Raw genomic sequence first — 22,719 nt, forward strand, 5'->3', positions numbered from 1 at the left:
CAAGAAATCTCAAGACAAGCATTGTAAATGATAAAACACACAGCAAGATTTTATTTTTATGGTTTACTTGAACATAATTTACACATAAATATAAAAGAACAGTTGCATCCAATCCAAATATATAAATGTTAGGAAATAATAGCATTTATCTTTTTTTGTTATAACACTTTAGCTAACAAGAGCTTAGTGTGAATGGTCATAATTGTCATTTTGACATTAAAATATAAAATATTTTAAAAGTACACACACACACACACACGCACGCACGCACGCACGCACGCACACACGCACACACACACACACACACACACACACACACACACAAACACACACACACATCAACAATACTGGCAGAATTACTGTGCATTTTTCCTTGTTTTGATGTTAAACACTGGATATAAAACCATTATGAATATCTAGCCTGCTTTTTTAGACTGTTCACATTTTGGTCTGTTTGGCTTGATCCTCTTCATCATGACATTTAATCGAGTCTCTCTTGATCATCTCAACCTCTGCCATCTGTAGCTTGCTTTTATCATCCTCGTCATCTTCATTAATGCTCTTCTTGAACTGGGCCTCAATTTCTGCAGGGTCAGTGTAGGTGTAGAAATAGGCCATAATGGAGAAAATGATGCATACTGCGACTAGGAGAGAGGCAAAGAGGACGTACTCTGCCCACTTTCAAAGAGGAGGTGAGAGACCGAGGGACAAACATGGTATTAATGCATGAACATGTGTTACTTTCATTACACAGCACAGACGTACAGATGTCTGACATGTCCACTAGAAATATTTATGTTTAATCACTTTTAGTCACTGTGGATTACTTTTGAGTTTAATTACTGTAATTAGTGTGAGAACAGTTTTTTTTGTTTTTGTTTTTTTTTACCTGTTTGGGAAGCTTTGCAAGCTCAGCCACAATTAGTACGATGAAGTTGCCAATAGCAACGGTAAACAACCAGCCTGCTTGCAGCACTGATTTCATGTTACTGGGTGCCTTGAAGACACAAAAAGGCATAAAATGAACAAAGCCATAAACAGAGAACATTATACAGAACTATTATATAGTTTAGGGACAAAAAAAATAAGTATTCTAATCTATGTGTCCCATACTTTCTTGTATGAGGTACAATAATGGAATAAACGAGTGAAGAATGTTCTAACAAATTACTTAGGATCTTACCTGTGAGTAGGAGAACTCCAGACCAGTCACAGAAAACATCACTTCACCCGCAGTTATAAAGAAGTACTGTGGGATCTGGAGGGCCATGCTAACCGAGTTGGGCTGGATGTCTTCTACCGCAGTAATAGACTCCTGACACTACAATAAAAAACAGAAATAATTATAATAGCTATAATTATAAGAGTTGCAAGAGCAAACAAATGACAATATTTTCATACTTTGCCTGTTTGTACATTTAAGTAAAGGTTGGTGTTATTATTCTATGTTTTTCTTACTATCAACAAATCCCTTGAAAAGACCAATGCCGACAATACATCAAGTTGCCAGTATGTTTCAAGGAGATGCTGTCTGAAAATGTGCGCCATTATCCCCATATTTAAATGATATTATATTTGTCCCCTATCTAGGACGACAAGCTTTTAACCCTGCCTTCCAGTTTGGGTGTTGCAGGCAACTATAAAAATGTTTTGATTTCCGTGGTCAGACAACATTTCATACAAACTAGGCATTTTTTAGAATAATGTGCTCCTTACTGCCAGCCACTGTCTCTGGCAGCCCCACACCCATTTGTGCCGACTTGAGGTGTAAATCTTTAGAAATGGGTCACAAAATTGTAATTTAATTTCTTATAAAGGCTCAATGATTTCCTTAAACAGATTGGTGATAATGATACTTTTTAGCAAACAATACTAAAATAGGAGTAAATACTGCATTTGTTGGGGGCTATTTTCGGTGGTCGGTGATTAATACACATTAGGGAGTATTTATAGAAACTGTACAGACTATGGGTGTGACTCAAAACAAACTACAGGTCCCTTGTTTATTGTATTGAAGGAGCATGTTACCGATTGCAACAGTGGGGTTCATTGACATGTTTTTAAATGTTTTTGGATGACAATGGACCTGTGTGGCACAGAGGAATAAGATATAAATGGTTCTGGCTATACAGACATTACTTCTTAGTAGGATGAGTTAATAACACAATAAGAAAATTATAGATTATCACCATCCTTATCCTTTAATCATTGGTTTGTTTCACATGGGTCAAATGTGAGTTTTCAGAAATACTACAGATGAAAGAGAAAATATTACAATTTATAAATATAGTTAGATCGAATTTAACTTTTCTCACTATAATCACAAATAAATAAATAGAATACACAATCTATTACCAAATACAAAATGATCTGGCATGATTTTCCTCTAAAAGGTTCAACACACTATGTTGCACTGATGTTAACACAGTTGGATGTCACTGCACAGCTGACTGAAATTCATGATCTTAGAAATCATATGTGAAACTTACATTTGATCCAAAGACCAAAGTGCTGGGGATAAAGAAAGTATACGAACTCCCATATCCAAAGTCCTTGCTATATTCACATGACTGTGAACCACTCTGTAGTGTGAACGTGGCCCTGATCATTAGAAAATAAAACTGTATTATTGTTTGCATAAAATGAATGATTTTGGAATAAAAACTGAATCAGTTAAGAAGAAAATCCTTACTTTCCATTTTTTATCTTGGAGTAGTTGGAAAAATATAATGGCTCAATTAGTCCAATGTTGGCTCCAGGCGTTGATACGTTCACTGCTGTATTCATTCCATTTACAAATCTAAAATTGTAACACATTGAACAAAAACAAACAAAAACCAAGTAAAACCAACATATGTAATCCCCTCATTATCAACAATTTACTCTGCAGGTAAAGATTAGGGCTGCAGCTAACATGTTTATATTTTTCTCTCTGTATTTTTACCTGATAAGAGACTAAAACAGTTACTTAATTCTCAAAATAATCTATCATTCTTTTTCTGTTGGTCAACTGATCAATTAATTGCATTTTTGGTACAGTTTAAACAGTTTTAATTCAACTTACCGGATTTCATTGTTGCCTTCTTGTGGCTTGGATGTCAAATCATCAGTCTGAGGAAATGACACAATGGATTTTGATTAATTTAACAATTAAAAGACCTTGTGTGTCTTTATTTTCATTATTTTGTGCGTAACACTCACCAACAGCCATTCGTCAGTGATGGTTGAAGGAATGAGAAGTGTTTGTCGCTGTCCCTTGGCCAAGGAAATAGTTTTCATTATTTCAGGGTTTCCAACTGAAATGCTGATTGTTCCAGCTTCAAATGTTAAATATTTATCACTGGCCTGCAAAACAAAGAAACTGTTGTAACAGTGTAACTGTGTAAACAGTGGTGTCAGGATATGTGTACATAAACAGTAGCGTTTTGGATTGCATGCAACTGATTTTCACAAAATTTGAAACTTTTAAGTCCCACTTTTGTACAAAGTTTGGTGTTACGATTATTGATGGGGGACATACCTGAGCTGCAGGAAGATTCAGTGGATCATTGCCAGGCAGCTTAACTGTGATGGGGTTACTGCCCATGTTAAGTAATTTCAGCTGACTCTGTGAGGTCAATGGGAAGGTGGGCAATGTTTTCTGAAAATTAGTTAAAAGAAAAAAAAAAGAGTAGAAATGAGAACTTGTCCTTGGTATGAACTCTAAGAGTAATATTTGTGTTTGGATGGTTAGCCTTAACCCAAATTGTGAGTTTGAAATAATTTAGTCTCTAAGATGATGTGTATTTTACAGCATATAAGCAGACAAACACAGTAATCGTTTTCTACTTACATCAACTTGAATCTGAACCAGAGCAGCGCAGACAAAGGCTGTAGCTGCCAGAAGCATCCCCACTGTCATTCTTTTCAGAGGTCTGTTGAATTAACATAAAGTTCTGTTACTGATTTTAACATCATTTGAGAGAATATCAGCACTAAATGTGTTAATTTTAATACAGGAATAAGTTTTTCAGCAATGTAATACCAGCATTTTCAAAATTGAAATGGTTATTGTGGGACTGATTCAGACTGGTCTTGTATTGAGAAGTTAAGAAGTACATCAGTCTTTGTAGCTGAAGTGTCTGATGATGCTACTTTTTCACTCATACGTAGCAGTTTCCTCAATTGTTGAGTAGTTAAAGGAATAGTTTGGCATTTTTGGAAATAGACTTATGTACTTTCTTTGTGCAAATTAGATGAGAAGATCAATACTATTCTCGAGGCCGTATGCTAAATATGAAGCTACAGCCAGCATTCGAATTAGCTTAACTTAGCACAAAGACTGAAAAATGGGGAAACGGCTAGCCTGGCTGTATCCAAAAGTTACAAAAACCCACCTTCCTACCAGAACCTCTAAAGCTCATTAATGAACACATTGTATCTTGTTTGTTTAATCCGTGCAAAATCCAAAAAAAAAGAGTAAAAACGACAATTCGCCGTTTTTTGGGGAGAAATCAAATAATTGGATTTTTCCAAAATGTTAAACTAAAAGTACATGTTATTTAATAAACATGTGAGGATATTGAATCACCCTATAGAGAAATGACAGATTATGTGCAGTACATGCCACGTGACTGTCTCGCTGAGATTCAGGAATACTCACGTAAAGTTCAGGCCACATTTTTTGATCAGAGGGTAGATTACGCTGTCCATGATAGGCACCAAAGTCAAGATCAGGATGGGGTTGACAGTCTTTCAAAAACATAAATTGCATAGTGAGAATTCTCTCAAATAAAATGCAGTACATAAGTTCAAGTAAACATGATAAATACTTCTTTCTAACTTACCTGCATCTGATCAGGCTGTATAACAAGTAGCCCCTGTAGACACAGAGAAGTTATTAGACCATGACCACATTACTATAGTTAAGTAAAATATATTTAAATTTGGTATTATCACCAAACTTACAAAATTTCCATCCATGGTGGTGGCTTGCAGAGTCCATCTAGAACCCTTTAAGAGAGATGCAAAATTTAGCATAGTTTCCACTGCCAACAATGATGCTGCCTTTTACAAGGTAAAGTAACTTTAAGGTACCTTTTGGTCAAATAGGGTCCAAAACATTGGCAGTGGGATGTATAAAAAGAGGACCTTCAGCACCATTTTGATTTGAGCAATGAGGAGTTTCTACATCACAGAAAGAATATGAATAGCCGTTACTTTATTGAAGAAACAGCATGTTAGACACTTCAGAGAATTAAATAAAGTGAACGTACATCATATTTTTCCTCAGCCCAGTCCATCCAGTGCTGCCTCTTTGGGTATTTGTTGCCTCTGTGCTTGTAGCGGTTTTTAACGGCAAACTGATTGAGAGAAGAGCAAAGTGAAAGAGAAACATGTCTTTAGAAACGCCTAGAACCACTGTTGGTGAACATTAATGCACAATGTATTGATGCAAATGGTGTAAACCAGACTCACCCCAATGCACTTACACACATCCAACATGATGTTTCCCTGTGGTTCAGCTTTGTAGTACATACCACTCCCAATGATAAACACCACTGTTAGGGACATCACGGGTAAAACATCGGTATCAGTGTACTCTATATTTAGCAAACCTTTACATTTCTGCTTCATGTATAGAGTTACAGTCTCCACATATGTTTAAGCATACCAAGTGCAACCCCCATTAGTGCTGCAGGGACTCCGAAGGCAAGAGAGTAACACTTCTGCTGACTGTAGATGCCGCAATTCTGAGCTGCAGACGGAGACAAACAATTGTCATTCAACTCTGATTTAGATTTCACTCACACTGAAAGGCTGTTATCAATGACTTTCACATGCACTCCTGTTTATGTCACTGTTTGTCATAAACCTTATGTCCTACTCATATCTACCTCTGATGATCGGAGTGATGATGGTTGACAGGAGGCTCCCACCATTGATGCACAGGTAGAATACAGAGAAGAAAGTTCTCCTTTGCCTTTCCTTCACAGAGAAATACGTCAGTGACCTTCTGCCATGTGTTGAATACATGTTCTGCAATGCATGATATGATGTGTACCAAACTCTAAAGGGATTAATATCTGTATATATGATATTAAGTATAGCAATCAAAGTTTTTTTTTTGCCTTGCTAGCAACATGGCTCTAGGGATAGCAATGTTGGTCTGTCGTTCAGTCCACCACATTGGTCTAGACTGAAATATCCCAACAACTATTGGATGAATTGATGTGAAAATTGGTAGAGATATTCAAGGTGCCCAGAGGATGACTTTAAGTGCAAATTAGCAAATGTTAGCATGCTAACATGCCAAAGTAAGATGCTGAATGTGCTAAACGCTAGCATATTAGCACTGTTATTATGAGCATGTTGGCATGGTGATGTTTTTGAGCATTAAGCTCAAAGCCCAGCTGTGCCTGAGTAAAGCCTCACAGAGCCTCTATCATGGCTGTAGACTTTTTATAGTCTTACTATTTTTAAGCATTTTGATAGTGGGTAGTAGAGAGGACGCATGTTATGCAATACAAGTACTTTAACTAAGGATGTTGCAATTACGTGTTCAATGTTGTGGTCAAGTCCAGAGGTTAAACATTAGAGGAGAAGACTCAGCCAATGATAGGAGCAGAAGAGAAGTAATCCTCTAACCTGGTGGTCATTAAACTGGTCTCCACCAAAGGCAGCCACACAAGGTTTGATTCCCCCTGTGCCAAGAGCGATGAGGAAAAGACCCACCATGGACAACACACTGAATGCAAAGAAGAATATGAGCATGAGCAATGAGTTCTGTAGAAATATGTGATGAAAACTGCCTGCCCAAATCCTATGTCCTGGATTTTGACTCAATTATTTCTCTAGCAGAATAGAAACTCACACATGAAAGGTCATGTTGTTTGGTGTCCCGTCTCTGTCCGAGTCAGTGATGTCATGAATTGCACTGACAGCCATTGCCACCTGGCCAATTGCATAGACAATGGACAAGTAGATGATAGTCCTGAGAGAGAAAAAGGAAAGGAGATAGCAATGGTGGAAGAAGTACTCAGATGCTTTATTCATTTACTTGTAAAAGTTCTGAATTGAAAATCTTACTTAAGTAGATGTACAGTAGTATTATCAGTAAAATATACTTGAAGTACCAAATTAAAAGTACTCGTTCTGAAGAAGAATGGCCTTATTACATATCTACTATAGATGCATAGTTTTAAGTAGCATTTTACTGTTGCAGCTGGTGGAGATGGCGCAACTTTTAAGTATTTTATATACAGTTAGGCTGTTTAGTCCAGTGTTTTCTAACCTAAGGTTTGGGCCAATCCAAAGGATCACAAAATAAATCTGGAGAGTCATGAAATGATTAATGGGTAAGGAAAGATGAAAAAACAAATTGTGCTACACTAATTTGTATTCACTTTCTGGAATTTTGCCTAATCTTTGCTTTTTTGTGAATTATTGGATGACTTTACTGCTTTGGGCCTCAAACATTAAATCAAACTACCTGAGAAGGTTAGAAGGGAATTAGACCCATTGCCGAGTTTCTGCTGGAAAAAAAATGATACCACGCATGTGGGGTAAGAACAGTTTAAAAGGTGCTAAATGTGCACATGAATTACAAATCTGAGAGCGCGGTTTATAAACTGTGGGGCTGCGTAGAAATGAATGTATAGATAGTTGGCAAAAATGAACTAATACCTGAAGTCCAGTGGGTGTGAAATCTTAATATGTAAAGCTATGAGTAAATTTATCCTTGTAATAAATATAGTGGAGTAAAAGGTGTAGTCTTTGCTTCTGAAATGTAGTGGAGTAGAAGTAGACTCATAGTACTCAAGTAAGGTCCCAGTACCCAAAAATTGCAGTACTTCCACCAATGAGATATAGTTATCTTCTTAAACATCTTGCTTATGTAAATAATTCAGTCCTTCATGCATATATCAACCTTAGACAGTCACTCACTTAAACTTTCCCAGCCAGGAGTCAGCCACAATGGCCCCGAGGATTGGGGTAAGGTAGCAGAGAGCCACAAAGGTGTGGTAGATGGAAGTGGCCAAGTCATCGTCCCAGCGCAAAAAGTACTTGAAGTACAACACAAGCACAGCTGTGGACAGGCAGGGAAAATGTAGGCTTCTTCTTATTTTACCGAATGTAATCATCAATTTAAGACACACAGTATCAGATCTGAAATGTTAGTGTTGTGTCTGAAATATCCAACAAGCCCTTGAAATTAAACAACAAAATGCTCTCAGTTGCCAGTTTATTAGGTAAAACTATTGCAGTCTAATACAACAGTCCTGCAATATTCTACCTTCATGAAAGTTATAATGTTCAGTTTATTTTGAAACAGTTTTAGAGCAGTTGATTCAACCCTGCTCATCTCGGAGGCTGCAGTTTGTATTATACGCAAAAGTTTTTCTGTTATTTAACCTGAGCTCCTTTTATAAATGCAGTGGACAAAATTATAGAAACAACTGTCCCTATAACGCAATAAAATTGAACAGCAGCCTACAACAAGCTACCCTCCAAAATGAACACAAAGTTAAACAAACACCTGTCTAAAAGAGTTTCAACAAACTGAACATTAACCCTTCTGGAGGGTACATTTACACATGGCTCTTTTTTCCCCCGCCGACCCTAAAGGGTCTCCGTAGGGCTCTCCTAACCATCGTTAGAGTTTTGTCGTCATGGATACAAAAACAATCACGTCTTTTAGATTCTCACCTCGCATTCCATAGTATGAGAACCTCTCACAGAACTCATTCACAACAATGAAGAAGATGCTGAGCGGGTAGCCACACACCATTTTGCTCTGATGGACAAAAGAAACAGTGGCAAGGTGTTAAGCATTGGTGGACGAAGCTTTTAGATCATTTACTAAAGTAAAAGTATAAGTACCACACTATAAAGTACTCCATTACAAGTAAAAGTCCTACATTATAAATATGACGTAAGTAAAAGTACAAAAGTATTCTCATCAAAATATACCTAAGATACCAAAAGTAAAAGTACTCATCGTGCAGGATGGCCCATTTCAGAATAATGTGTGTTATATTAATGAGAATTACTGATGCCTTAATGTGTACACCACTTAAATGCTGCAGCTGGTGAAGGTAGAACTACTTTTAACAACTTTATATATTCTATTGCTTGGTAGTTTGTTCCTGTGGATTATCATTTAGTCTCACTGAGCAATTATAAACAAAAACTGCACGAAGAGCCAATAAAATAAATGAATCTAGTACTTTACCGTTCCTCTGTTCTCCTTCCCTTGCTTGGGATCCTCCTTATCTGCACACAAGATGAAACCACTTTAAATAACCATCTCTTTTCCATGAAAGGGGGACATTTACAGCTGCCTATCAGCCGCTTCCATGTTGCATTTTTCTCTTGCTCTCCTTTAACCCACCCAAGGAGAGTAAAGAAACAGCACAGGATCAGTTAAGAGAGTGCATGTAGTTTTGTTTGTTCTGACTTAGTTCTCAGGTGTCTGCACCTTCAGGACTGGAACATATTTACTTTTTGTGGATTTGAATGAAAACAAACAAAAGCTCACCTGTCATGATGACCTAGTGAGGCTGCTGCTAGCTTTCTACTGTCGTCGTATATTCCTTTGAGATTCCCCCGGGGAGCAGTGGATAATTTGTCCTTCACTGTTCACCAGTGGCAATGGGAGTGTTTCATGGGATATTGCTTCTTATTAGCCCTTGATCTGTCTGTCACACTGCTGACTGTGTTGCTTTTATGATGGGTGGGAACAGGAGATATAGAAAATGGGAAGTCCGCTATGTTCAGTCCCTGAAAAGGTATTGACTCCCAAGAACTTTACAACTTAAGCAATGTAAGAATGAGCACAAGAACAAATTTTAACAAAAGGAGTGAATCAATGAGGACTCCTGAGTACAAGTGCAGAGAAATGAGTGCATTTTATTTAAAAGAAAAGCATAAAGGAACATCTCTGTTTACAGCAGAACAGTGAATTTGTGTTAAATTAAAAAAAAAAAAAAGTCCATTACTGCCCAAATATAAAACAATTTCTTGAACATTTGAATGAACACAAAAATGGTAAAAGCTTCATATTACTCCCATAGTAGGCGTAGTGTCTGGTTCCACACCTCATTGCTTTGGCAAGAAGGTGAACATTTCTTTACAGTGTATAAGCCCCACACAGCTAGATACTTTGCAAATATTGCACACACTCCTTTTTTTTTTTTTTATATATACATTAATACACAACTTGGAATATACTTTTGGTATGCAATGGCTTTAAATATTTAAAAACTCTTCCACTCTAAGACATTGAAGTGATTCGAGGTTGAATGCTAACATAGGAGGCCCTTTTGCAAATGAGCATTTTTGTAAAAATATAACTTCATGTACAGGGAGATGAGTGTCGATGTATGCAGCATACACTGTTCATCAAGACATCAATACAGTGGCTTATAAAATTGGAATACTGTACATAAAAAAACACAAAGTGAAACATTATCAAAATAAACAAAAATGGGTTGTTGAGAGGGTGCGGGTGAATTGTAATGACATGCATATTAAAGATCCCAACAGGAATGTCTCCATGGAAAAACTGCCCAGTCTTTTAAGTACAAACAGGTAAAGGAGAAGACAGGTTTGTCTCTTCACACATTATGTCTGGCCATTGAGCAGGGTCTGTGTCCTCTCATCTCTCCTGCACGGTCCCCTCAGGCCTTAGGCCTCACCTCAGTACTCTCACAGAAAACGGAAATTGGCCACACCCAGCACAGTTACCATGGCTACTGTATACGTTAAAAAGGTCCAATGCCTTGGTCATGGTCCACTGAGAAGGGTGAGAGGTGGTGAGACTTGTCGGTGCTTTTGTCAGTTTCCCTTTGAGCCGAAAGAAGAGAAGCAGGATTCGGTTTAGGAGTGACAGTATGGCTTCACTGGCATGCCTGGTTGGCGAGTACAGGGGGCACCTCGGGCAAGGTTAACCCAGTCTAGCATCATACCACAGAGGAAGAGCTGGGGATTCCCTGGATGGTGGCACTGGTTGGTGTGCCGCTGATAGCGTTAAAGATGTGAAGCGAATCTGGAAGAACGCTCTTCATGCCATCTTCCACAGGACTGATCTGAAAGGAAAAGTGTGTGGAGGAGGAATGAGATATTAACAAATATAATTTCAGAACCCTGAATGTTAAATCAAGCCCTTAATTAAAGGGATAGTTTGAGGTTTTGAGAAGTACACTTCTTTGCTTTCTTGCAGAGAGTTAGATGAGAAGATCAATACCACTTGTATGTCTGTACGATAAATAAAAAGCTCCACTAGCAGCTGCTTAGCTTAGTATAAAGACTGGAAACGGGGAAACAGCTAGCCTGGCTCTGTTCAAAAGGTAATAAAGTCCACCTATCAGTGCTTCTAAAACTAAAATATTACAGAAAACTTTTTGTTTAATCTGTACAAAAACCAAAGTGTAAAAATGTCAAGTCAACGTTTTATGGGGGTTATATCTCTATGAATATTTGTTGCCTCTTTACTGCTACTGTACACAACCCCCTGTTAGTCCACTTGTTGTTTATACACCTCACCTTAAAAGATGCTGTTAGGCTGTTTTTGCTACCTTGGACAGAGTCACGGTAGGTGTTTCTACCTGTTTCCATCCTTTGTGCTTAGCTAATCTAACTGGCCGCTGGCTGCAGCTTCATATTATCGCACAGATAAAGCGTAAGAGTCGTATTAATCTTCTCATCTAACTCTCTGCAAGAGGGTGAATAACCGCATTACGGTGGAGTCTCAGCATCCCTTAAAAAACAAAAAAACAAAAAAATAAGTAAAAGCAACCAGTACACATAACATTAAAGAAAATTTGTGTACGTATGCATATACAAAAACAAAAGTAAATGTTTAAGCACACACTTTAAGTTGCACGTACATACATATACACATACTGTTCATACAGATATAAATGTATATGCGCATACATAATGTATGTGTACATGCATACATACAGTACATACTTTATACACATGCAAAAACTTACAGCAACCCAAAATGGTAAGTCCAAAAGTGATTGTTGGTCAAGCCAGTTAGGTCAGGAGTGTTCATAGTAGAGGAAGAAAAGGTGGGTCTTAAGTTTTGATATCAAGAGGGTTTAGCTGCCCTGATGGATAGTGGACATGTATGCCATGTGTGAGAATAGTTGATGTCTAGCTGATTTCTTAATTATTGCAGCCATGTAATGATAATTCCAGTGATGTGATCAGATAACTCTCAGTATATTCATTGTTTTTCAAGGTCAAGAGAGGCACTTTAAGCTTTAGCTTGAAAACAAGTAGAATCATATGATCAAATTGATTTGATTTTCTTATTTTGTTCATTCTAGCTGCAACCTTTTTAACTTGCTGGAGATTTCGTTGTAATATTAGGCAGCCCAGAATAGAGGACATACAATAATCAGTCTTAATACAACATTAAATTAAGGTAGTCATGTTTCTGCTTTGATCAGTTACAAAAAGAGCAGATTCAAGATCTGCTGCAGAGATCTAAAAGTGCAGTTGAAAATCCAACAGTCATCAAGATAAAGGATAATATCTGAGAGCAGGTGCCTGTGTCTGGCTGGACCAACAGTTAACAACTCAGTTTTTATGGCATTCTGATGCTTCTTGCATTACCATCCAATCTGCTCATGTCAGCACAAGGGAAAAACAGAGAGCGGTGTTATCAAAGATTGCAGAATCAGCCGCATTATCAAACATTACATGAATGGCACTCTGTTTACTTAGCTTGCCAAAACCAGTTAAGTAACTGCAGCCATACTTACTTGCTCATGCATGATGATGGACAGCTCTCGGGCTAGGTCTCTGTAGTTGGCTTTCATCTCATCATGATACTCCTGTTGGTCCTCTTTGATTAGTCGCTCATTAATGCCTAAGCCGTGGCCACATGCCTCCACGAAATGCCTGCTCAAGAAATCATGTTAAAATATGTTAAAGGAGAGTTACACCAAGTAGTAAAACCTGATTATGCTTTACACACACACACACACACACATTATAAACCTTTGACATCCCACCTGAACACCTCTTTCAACTGTTTGACCTTGTTATCAGGATACTTCTTGGCACATGCATCATCCAGAAAAGCTCGGGCATATGCAAGCGGTCCTGCATTCACCTGAAAAAAGATGTAGGAGCCAAGTCTTTTTTTTTTTCTCGTCATAATTTCATAAGGTATGTCCAGTGTGTGTGTAAGTGTGTGTGTGTGTATGTAGACAAAATTCAAAGCAGGCACCTGAACACTGATGCTGCCCTGCAATTTGAGCTGCAAACGGATCATGTCCACCTCACTGGAGGAGCAGAGCTGCTTGATCTCAGCAACCTTCTTGCTCATCTCATCGATGGCCACCTCGATGGGCTTCAGATCAGTGTGGTGTTGATACATCACTGCAATACGTTTCTTTACATAGGGGAAGCAATGTGTGGCTGTGGGACAGAAACACAATGACAAGAGGGGTGAACAACTTCCTCACAATACATGAATCTTTTGTTCTTGCATGTGCTTTTCTCAGTTTTACAACTCAAGATCCACTCGTGTACTGAACATCCTTTGAGAGCTCTCAGATAATAAAGATAAGAAGATAAGGGTGAACCTTGGGGCTCTTTGGCACCATAAAACAATAAAACTGTGACTAGGATCAGGAAAAAGGTCCTTGACAAACAGCTGATACGTTCAGAATCTAATCAAGATCTTCTATTCATGCACAGGAACTTTCTGTTGAGTAATGTAATGTGTAACAGCTAATACCCCCTATGAAAGCCTTCCACATAGTGTGTAATTGAAGCATGCTTTGCTCTTATATGCGAATGTACAGACAGTAGGAAGAGGTGCTCCGTACTTTGAGAGGCAAATCTGTGGATCACTTCAGTGAAGAATGTATTTCACTTTTTAGATTACTGAGACTTTTTTAACTGAAAATCAGGGTGTGGTATTTGAACGACATGGACATAGGACATTTCTAAAAAAAAACACTAGCAGCAAGAGACTAAAAGTCAGGGTAATTTTGACATTGTCTTTTTGAATCTGTGTCTTGCAAGTCCACAATTTTATGGTGCCACACATATATAGGGTTACCTACTGGTTAGTATAGTCCTGCGTTTGCACTGCTCCTCCACGCCTCCTTGCTTTTTGCCTGATATGGTAAAAGGCATCTCAAACACAAAGCGACGGATGTTATGGCTCTTTTCAAAGTCTGTCTTCCTGTCCACCAACTCCTTCTCCTCCAGGTAAGGGGTCACATGTGTCACTTGGATATATGCATACTTAGAGTCCAAGTCTTTGGGATTAATCTGCAAAAGATGAATGTCAATATAAGGGATCAATGCAGTGTTGTGTCAATCTTACGGAGAAATATCAATCCTCATCACAAATTAAATATCAACAAAGTCTCACCCTTCCAGAGTCCTGAATCATCTTCACGTTCTCCTGTCCAAACTTGTCCGAGTACAGCTTAAGGAGCCTCTGAGATATCTCAGACAGAGGGGTGAATTTGGGTTCTTTGTAGATGTACTCCTTACCATCTTCATCCTCAAAGAAGCCCTGAAAAAAGATAAGACATAATCAGAATTGATAAATACAAACTGTGCGTTATCTAATAAGATACAAAAGACGCAAACAGTGCCACATCAAACCATACATGGGCTGTTAGTGGGAGTCACTATGACAATTTGTTAAATAATATAGTAAAATATTGTTTAAGTCTAAGCTCTGGGCTGAAAGGTATCTCAGACTCCACAAATACACAACCGTCTATCTAATGGCCGAGCACAGAGATAAACAAGACTGCACTGCAAACATCAAGTAGTATCAGTTCAATGGTGTGCAACAGACCAAAGGACAGAGGTGGGGGCACGGATTTTCACACTGTCAGTGGGAACACTTAGATTAGTCAGTATCTTTTATGTAAACGGAAAAAGGGTCCCATAAACAGATGGGTGAAGCCATGCATTTACCCAGTGAGAGATGAATCCTGCTATTAGCCCTGCAAGGGTTTCCTATTATGATTATGACAACACTGAGGCTAGAGTAGAGGAGGTGTTAAAGGGCTTTACGATAAGCAATGCACGTGAAATAGCACTGACTGCATTAGCGAAGGAGCACAACACAGACTAAAACATCACTGCAGTCCAACTGCAATGGTGGCTTTGACATTGATTTACCTCAGCCTCTGAGTCAGTAAACTGGTACTGCTACAGGGTGTGGACAACAGAAAATAAAATCATTGTTACTCCATGAGACATACCTAATACTATGAAGAAAGGTAACACTCGTATGAATACTAGTACATCACAAATTAGACCACAATGTCAGGAGGGACATGGCTCTGTGGATCTCTATCAAAGTGCACAAGTCGAGGTAACCACACCCAACAAATAATTTCTAAAACTTCTAAAAGTGACGGTCAGTACTGAACTTGTATACACTTAGATCTGTAACACAAAAGCGGAAACACTGAAATGAGTGGAGAAGTAACAGGTGCCATGCAATACAGTCCCAGAAAAATCACAGAAAGCAGCAGTGGTGACTGATTGTCACTATATAACTGGAAGCAGCAAACTGTGATTGAGACGTGCAACAGATTACAGCAGCACCAACACCACACAAGGACTCAGGCTGCTCAGAAAAGCTAGCAAGGTCTACTGCACGACTTACCGCCGCCTTCAAAGAGGATAAAAAGCAGAGAAGGGTATTAGAGTGGATCGTCAAGTGCCACTTCATGTGGCCATGCTCTTACAAATAAAAACACCCTCAGCAGCCCCCGTGCGGAACGTGAATTACTTTGCCATACCAGCAACAAAATGAATACTTGTGCCTTTTTGTGAAAGCAAGTTTGATCTGTTTCAAATACAGTTAGTGCATAAATCATAAAATAAATCATCATATAATTAAATTAAAAAAAACAAACAAAAAAAACATATTTAGTTTACACACGCTTGAGAGTTACAAGCGTCTGTTGTAGCTTGAGAGTTAAACTCACCTGGCCAAAGAAAGCCACTCTGAAGTAGGTGCCCAGCAATCTCTTGCCTGTATGCATGACCTCTGTCACTTTGCTGTATGCACGATGCAGTGTGTCATACAGGTGCGCCAGTTTCTGTGCAAAGAAGTAAAAATAATCTTATTAGAGTCTGGAGATACTAAGGCTTAAGAGCAAGGCTAAATTAGTGGGGAATGTTGTGGGCAAGCAACCTCAAAGTCCCTGCGCTTCTCATAAATGGGGATTATGAGCTTGTAGATGTCGGAGATGAGCTCGTAACGCTCAGCTTTCCACAGTCCGTCTGCACACTCCTCCAAAAGCTCCATTAGGACATCCTGAGGGAAAAAAGAGAAGGGAGGAATAGAAATTTAGCTTAAATAAAAAGTGTTTGATAAGTCAGTGCCTCTTCTATCATGACAAAATGTGATGACTACCGGGATCTGAAGAAAAACGCACATCTACATGTCCAAACATCTGCACAAATTGCCTTCTTTAAGATGATCTTTATTTTGAAGACAGCAATATGTGCCTAAACATTGATTCACAGAATTACAGGTAAAACAACTGTATAGTACTTATGAGTGTGCGTCTCTCTCTCCCCCTTCTGCGAATTTGATGAGCGGTCATGATATTGGGAAAATGCTAATCCAACATATTATCACATTTGTTAGACTCATAACTATGCAGTGCGTTTCATGCTCATGTGATTTGTCGATTGTTTGTTATTTTTGAAGTCAGCTGCTAAATCTGGTGAAATACTGTCATTAGCCAGTTATCACTAAAATGATGATTCACTATTTAAAACTGAATTGTTGGAGAACTTAAGATAAGCTGTCAAATCCTTTTTCTGCGCCTTAATACATCACATTACATTCATTTGCCAGTCGCTTTTGACCAAAGCCACTTAAAAAAAAAGTGCATTCAACCTCGGGAGGTCCAAGAGCTAGTTGTTATCAAAGTACAAAATTCCAAAGTCATGCTGTAGTTAGACTGATGTCTGACTTCATGTTAACTTGTTCAAATATTAGGACATTCATTTGCATAGTCAAATGCATAGTAAATTAAACAGACAGTATATCTGTTAGCATTAGTATTATGAAAGATGAAAGTACCTCATTGAAATGGACGTCCTGCATGCCGACATCCTCCATCATTGCTCCTTCTTCATCAATGTTTGGAGTGACAACACGGAAAGCTGAGCAGCCCTGCTTGAACATGCCTGCACACAGCAAGAGATGAGACAATATTTTAACAAATCAGCCCAAACTTTCTTCTGACAAAACAGAGGAACTGAAAGATTTCAAGGACTAGTGCAGTAACATAATCCTAAATGTTTTACAGACAATTTGAATACTTGTGAACTACACAGAACACACATGCTGCTGCTGGGTGGCATGCAAGGGAAATAGATTATTAAAGAACCTTTTCTCCGCAGGTATTCTGCCACAAGTGCTGCAACGTGCACATAGCACATGGCCGCCTGTAAACAATAAGAACACTCCGGGTCAGCTAAGCAAAGTGATGCGGATAGTACTAATTATGACAGTATCACCCACTAAAAGAACATCAGTGCATAATAAACTGGACTAATATAAATTAAATCCTGTCAGTAATTGATATTTGAAATCATATAGACTTGTAATTATACACAAATCAAAAGGGACTTTATCACATGTTAAACTGGCCACCATTATGTCAAAGGGCCGCCTATTCAGCCACACAGACTGAGCAGCGTCTCTGATCACAGACCTCTGACAGGTCTCCGTTCTTTACATGGATTCGGGCCATGCTGTCCAGCCAGGTCTTGCGTAGCTCAGGTGTGCTGGCATAAGACTTGGCCAGGCTGTACTGCAGGTCCACCAGCATCTCTGGATCCCTCTCGTGCTCCTTCATCTGAGCCGTGGCCATCAAAACTGTCCTGATGCGTTTGGTCAGATCCTTCACATCTGATGGGAAAGCTGTGTTCTGTTGCGGAGCATGCAGAAATTAGAGCATGCCAGTTGACCTATTGCTAGTTTAAGCACATATTTTCAACTGTTTATTTAAGTGGAATACTAAGTGGTATAATTACAAACACTAATGACTTGCTGACCTTAATAGTTCTGTCACTGTTGGCACAGTTGTTGATAATTGACAGAGACTGCTGGAAGCGGGTACTTCCGATACCAATGACGTCAGCTATCAGCTGACTGACAGCAATCACCACCTGAAGAAAACGAAAGAAGAAAAATGGACAAATATTGTTTCACCTTCATGGTTTTTTGATATTGGCTTTACTTTTTGGTTAAATAATGTGAACATGAACATGGGCCAAGGAGGGACGATCCTACCTGTAAGTGCGTCCGGACAAAGGACTTGCGACTTGTGTAGTCAAAGTTGCTCTTCATGAGGAAGTACAGCAGATGGGCTGCATCGCTGCGAATGGAGCTCAGCTTGGAGTTACAACACTTCAAGATCTCATAGCAAAACGCGGCACACATGTCAGCACGCCCTTCAAAGAATGTGCAGGGAAACTAGAGGGTGAAGAAGACGAGAAAAGTCATCAGCTACTGTGCAAGGCTGAGGCCATTACAAACAGAGTAATGTCAAATAAGGCAACAAAAGTCTTTCAAACCTTGTAGATGAAGGTGCGCAGTGAAGTGAAGACCTGCTTGAGGGCGGTTTCTGACTGGTTGATTCGCAGAAAACAGAGGTGGACATCAAACACCTTCTTCATGAGTGGACTGTGGCCGTGGTCGGAGCACAGTTGTGTCTGTGGAGAAAAAGAGCATCATCTTAGAAACTGAAAAAAATCTAATTTAGATTCAAACAAGAGGGATTTGTGCAGATCTGATGAAATATTAATCAGCCCCGACATTCTCAAAAGAAAATTTACACACTGTATTTAAAGAAAAATGGTTCCAGTACAAATTGAGTTTGCAAGTAAAGTATACACGTGACAAGTATTGTTATGTAAGTTACCTTGAAACCCATAATGAAGCTACTGAGGGTGTCCAGGACAGTCAGGCACACTTCAGTCGCGATATTGGCCTCCAGCAGTGACTGATTTAACACGTCAGCATCCGAGTGACTATAAGCTAGAGAGGACACAACAAAACGCTGTAGCTGTTCCAATCCCACCAATACCATTGAAAGAAAGACTCTCCAGAGAGGATGTTTGAATATCATATGGTATCGTATCATATCATATATCATATCACATCATGTGATAGACCTCAATGTTAAAGGTAAAGCTGTTGCTAAAAGGCTGGAAAGTTTCATTCCAAACTGAAACAAAAATGATCTATTTGCAAAATCCATACATTTTATAAAAATGAATGGTGACAGAAATTATAGCAATTATATTGTTTCAACATTTGGCAACATTTGAGTATTTTTATATTTACAAATGAATTTTAGGCAGGATATTTCTGAAATGCACACGTAGTATTTTGGAATGAAACCTTTCTTATTTTACATAGATCGTTTCTTTTTTCAGAGAATGAAATGTAAATGAGGTTCAGAGCAGATGAGCTGGGCAAGAGGGATGAGAAGATTGTAAAAGCTGATGTTCAGTTAAAATAGGCATGCTCTTAATTCAACCAAATGAAAAGAGCCAGTAACAGTCTGCAAACTGCCTGCCAACCTGATACACTCTTACCATGGTCTACAGATATTCCAAGAATACTTGAAATCTTTCTTACACTGAAAACACAGAGAAACTTTATTAAATGACGCCATTTAAGAGACTGATCACACAGCTCAATGTTATGCTACACACAGCTACTTTGGTCCCGATTTCATTTAATTAACCGATGATGCCCCCATGTCTTCTGAAGTATCTTCTGCTTGAAACTGGGCTGGGTTTATACAGAGGATGAGAAAGAGGATGATGCTGATGACGACCATGTTGAAAAGCATGAGGAGTCAGACTACACAGGGTGAGGCGGAGGAGGACGAGGGTCCTCCGGTAGAGGATGTTGGATGAAAAGTACAGTATGGGGCACTTACTGTGGTTAAAAGTGTATGAGTTATCCAGGCTGCTGAGCTGCTGTAAGCGGGCATGCATCATTCCTGCCCTGTTACGAGACACAGGCAGAGTCTGAGACTTCCGCTCATGTGCTACGGGTCCTGCCCCATCCTGGTTCCTGATGAGGAAACAGGACAATGTTAGATGAACCGCTGATGACTAGCAGAGCCAGAGTTAGTGAAGCAGGTAAGGGTGAATAATACACCATTTTACACACTTGAGTGGTGTAAATATCACTCAAATGTCCCTAGAGCTACAGCAGATTTAAAGATAATTTGGCTTATGAAATTTTATGGTGCCATAATAAAGAAATATCCAACTCAGAAGACTGGAAAATGTAACACTTGAATATTTTTGGGTGACTGTAGACATGTACCTACAGCAACACCTACTGTATGTAGCAAAGTAAAGTTGTAACGTAGATAGCATGTTTGGCATGCAGTTTAATAATACAATTATCAAAGTGGCATAGCAGCATTATGCAGTGAATTACAGTCTAAGCCATGCATATAAATGTGAGAGAAGCTACATGTGAATTTAGGGAGAAGGTAGTTGTGTCACAGCACTGCAACTTTGATTGGGTGAGAAGATATCATGCAGTTAGTTTGAGAAAGTCAGTTCCACTTTTAGGCTTACCCAAGCAGGAGAGGGCAGGAGCCAGGTTTTATTTCATTATGTTAAACTTGCCAGCATTTACGTGAATAAAGATAGAAACAGTGGTGGGAGGTTAGAGAGAGTGAACACCCAGAGCCCTCTGGGAGCCAAGGCCAGAGCTCCCTGATAGTGGAGAGAGTACAGTACGTGTGTTTGGATACATTTTAATTACTTTAAATAACTGTGTTGAACATACAACCAGACAACACAACGATCACACACGTGTGCAATTACGTTTTACTCTGGATGATCAAAATTGAAGTCAACAAGCAGCTACATTCCTGTCATATACAGTATCAAGTTTAATTGGCAAATAATGTACAGCAGAAGAAATGATTTTGTCTCCTCATAATAGGTGTCTAGACCAGTGATTTCCAACCAGGGGTAGGTCACCAGATGGAGTTAACATCTGAACACAGCCTGTTGTAACTGGGAGTAGTGCAAACTAGTCAGCAGAGAAGCAGAGAAGTTGTAACGGTTTTCTAAAAGAAACGGATAACCAATTGAAATACTCAGTCAAAGGTAATGGATAAATTGTTGAAATATTTAGCTAAAAGTAACGGAGTGCTGAAAAAGTTAAAAGTAATAAAAGTATAAAGATGAAAATATTTAGCTAAAAGTAATGTATAAATGGTTGAAACGTCCAGCTTCTGCTCCTCCAACAAGTGATAGTCATACAAATGCAAATTTGACCAAACCGACCTCAGCACTGACAGTTCAGTGTATGAGTAAATTATTGTTACATACACGTTTATATAATTTAGAGTGTTAAACAACATTCAGTTTAAAATCAGATCAAATGAACGCATTTGGAAAGGTGGTGTCGATGAAGGGGTACTTGTGTTCATCGGTGACAGAAAAGGCTGGGAACCACTGTGCTAGAAGCCTGAAGTCCTTGACCACAAAAAAAAAAAAAAAAAAAAAAAATCAACCATATAAAAAATTAAATAGCTTTAAAATGGTGGCATCCATGCACCTCATTTAAACACTGACAATAGCATTACCTTGCGATGTATCTCTTTCCCATGTATCTGAACTGATGGAGGCACACTCTGAGAGGAAAAGCATGTGAAAAATCAGCCACATTACACTTTTCAGCATTACTTACAATGTCAGTGCTCACAACAGCAACATACAGAAAGACCTCTTACTCGACTAGAGTGAAAAAGTCCATTAGCTCAGCAGATGAAGCCTTGTTCCAGTATGTGAACAGAGCATCTGGAAGAGACAGTGATTGACATTGCAGGGACAATTAGTACCTATCTTGTACCGTAGAAATGTGAGTGAACACAGTATTTAAGTCTCAGACAGAAAGATGGTACAGACATAAAGAGCAGAAAAGAGAGCGAGATGGAGAGAGACTGTGATTTTACCCTCAGACATGCTTTTAAGCACATGTAAGAAACACATGAGGAGGCTCTTGATCTCTGCCTGGTCCAGTTTATCACATCGCAGCAGGGTGCTGCCCAGGGTTGAGGCAGGCTGGTTCTGAGGGACAAAGAGGCTGGTTAGGCACAGACAGACAAATATACAGTGTAATGCTTTCAGGGCTCTTAGCCATGTCTAGCTCCTTTTGCTGGCTCAAAATAAACTAAAGTACTGTTTACAGAAATTGTTGTCAGATTATATTGTTTTCAGACAAAAAGAAAAACAGCAGTTACCAACGACAATTTCAATATCTTTTGAAATTCTCCTGTATGGTTTGCGCTCACTGATCAAAGTTAAAAAAAAAACAACGAGTCTTGGTATTTGTTGGAGACACTGTATTGCGTTTAAAAAGCACAGGAAAAAAACTACACGTTTTTCTGACCTACAGTACGGTGAGGTTATGACGTGATTAGTACGAGTTTTCTGAAGGCCTGGGATTACAGTGGTAAAGCTACACTAGTGGAGTCATTCACTCAGATGTTTGAGGGCTCTATGAGTGGGTGACAGACTGCCTGTATTTCTCCCAGCTGAGGCAGAGAGCAGGGAGAACACAGCAGTGGATCAACAGCTCTACCACAGCAAGGGGTTGGCGATATACCAAGCACATTCCTTTGCCAGCAGTTAGTCTAGACCATGAAACTGGCTGGGGATGACTTCATG

The 22,719-nt window shown here is 39.0% G+C and overlaps 2 protein-coding genes across 9 annotated transcripts in view; both read right to left on the reverse strand.

Moving 5' to 3' along the window:
* Positions 1 to 326: 326 nt before the first annotated feature.
* Positions 327 to 9,634, reverse strand: slc15a1a (solute carrier family 15 member 1a). The gene is made up of 23 exons (XM_040147899.1): positions 9,521 to 9,634; positions 9,215 to 9,255; positions 8,689 to 8,776; positions 7,927 to 8,068; positions 6,854 to 6,973; positions 6,628 to 6,727; positions 5,877 to 5,967; positions 5,654 to 5,737; positions 5,458 to 5,540; positions 5,256 to 5,342; positions 5,077 to 5,166; positions 4,948 to 4,992; positions 4,827 to 4,859; positions 4,643 to 4,731; positions 3,833 to 3,914; positions 3,521 to 3,640; positions 3,202 to 3,345; positions 3,065 to 3,111; positions 2,693 to 2,800; positions 2,490 to 2,601; positions 1,184 to 1,321; positions 890 to 997; positions 327 to 678 (listed from the first exon to the last, which is right to left on the reverse strand). Exons 1-23 carry the CDS (start codon positions 9,525 to 9,527, stop codon positions 439 to 441), a joined length of 2,199 nt encoding a protein of 732 aa, XP_040003833.1. The 5' UTR covers positions 9,528 to 9,634; the 3' UTR covers positions 327 to 438.
* Positions 9,635 to 9,881: 247 nt separating this feature from the next.
* zmp:0000001200 (dedicator of cytokinesis protein 9) overlaps positions 9,882 to 22,719 on the reverse strand; it is an 83,951-nt gene continuing 71,113 nt past the window's right edge. For 2 of the 8 annotated variants that reach the window (XM_040148354.1, XM_040148361.1), the window contains exons 35-55: positions 22,005 to 22,119; positions 21,783 to 21,849; positions 21,636 to 21,683; positions 19,959 to 20,095; positions 18,930 to 19,045; positions 18,583 to 18,720; positions 18,299 to 18,481; positions 18,061 to 18,174; positions 17,718 to 17,933; positions 17,391 to 17,448; positions 17,081 to 17,187; positions 16,181 to 16,303; positions 15,972 to 16,085; positions 15,647 to 15,652; positions 15,154 to 15,183; positions 14,387 to 14,533; positions 14,073 to 14,283; positions 13,229 to 13,419; positions 13,011 to 13,111; positions 12,759 to 12,897; positions 10,944 to 11,069 (exon numbers count right to left, since the gene is read on the reverse strand). In XM_040148354.1, the coding sequence (XP_040004288.1) occupies positions 10,944 to 11,069; positions 12,759 to 12,897; positions 13,011 to 13,111; positions 13,229 to 13,419; positions 14,073 to 14,283; positions 14,387 to 14,533; positions 15,154 to 15,183; positions 15,647 to 15,652; positions 15,972 to 16,085; positions 16,181 to 16,303; positions 17,081 to 17,187; positions 17,391 to 17,448; positions 17,718 to 17,933; positions 18,061 to 18,174; positions 18,299 to 18,481; positions 18,583 to 18,720; positions 18,930 to 19,045; positions 19,959 to 20,095; positions 21,636 to 21,683; positions 21,783 to 21,849; positions 22,005 to 22,119 (2,487 nt within the window). Of the gene's footprint in view, positions 11,070 to 12,758; positions 12,898 to 13,010; positions 13,112 to 13,228; positions 13,420 to 14,072; positions 14,284 to 14,386; positions 14,534 to 15,153; positions 15,184 to 15,646; positions 15,653 to 15,971; positions 16,086 to 16,180; positions 16,304 to 17,080; positions 17,188 to 17,390; positions 17,449 to 17,717; positions 17,934 to 18,060; positions 18,175 to 18,298; positions 18,482 to 18,582; positions 18,721 to 18,929; positions 19,046 to 19,958; positions 20,096 to 21,635; positions 21,684 to 21,782; positions 21,850 to 22,004; positions 22,120 to 22,719 lie in introns of all 8 variants that reach the window. The other 6 variants (XM_040148357.1, XM_040148356.1, XM_040148358.1 and 3 more) reach the window with 5 other exon arrangements.

Source organism: Xiphias gladius, chromosome 16 (genome assembly GCF_016859285.1).
Source record: "Xiphias gladius isolate SHS-SW01 ecotype Sanya breed wild chromosome 16, ASM1685928v1, whole genome shotgun sequence".
Taxonomy (NCBI): domain Eukaryota; kingdom Metazoa; phylum Chordata; class Actinopteri; order Istiophoriformes; family Xiphiidae; genus Xiphias; species Xiphias gladius.

What these genes read in the sequence shown, in the direction of transcription:
- slc15a1a (XM_040147899.1), bottom strand. An exon ending in GGAAGGAGAACAGAGGAACG is followed by an intron (nt 8,777 to 9,214) that starts GTAAAGTACTAG and finishes TTTGTCCATCAG; the next exon opens with AGCAAAATGGTGTGTGGCTA. An exon ending in CTCATACTATGGAATGCGAG is followed by an intron (nt 8,069 to 8,688) that starts GTGAGAATCTAA and finishes GCCTGTCCACAG; the next exon opens with CTGTGCTTGTGTTGTACTTC.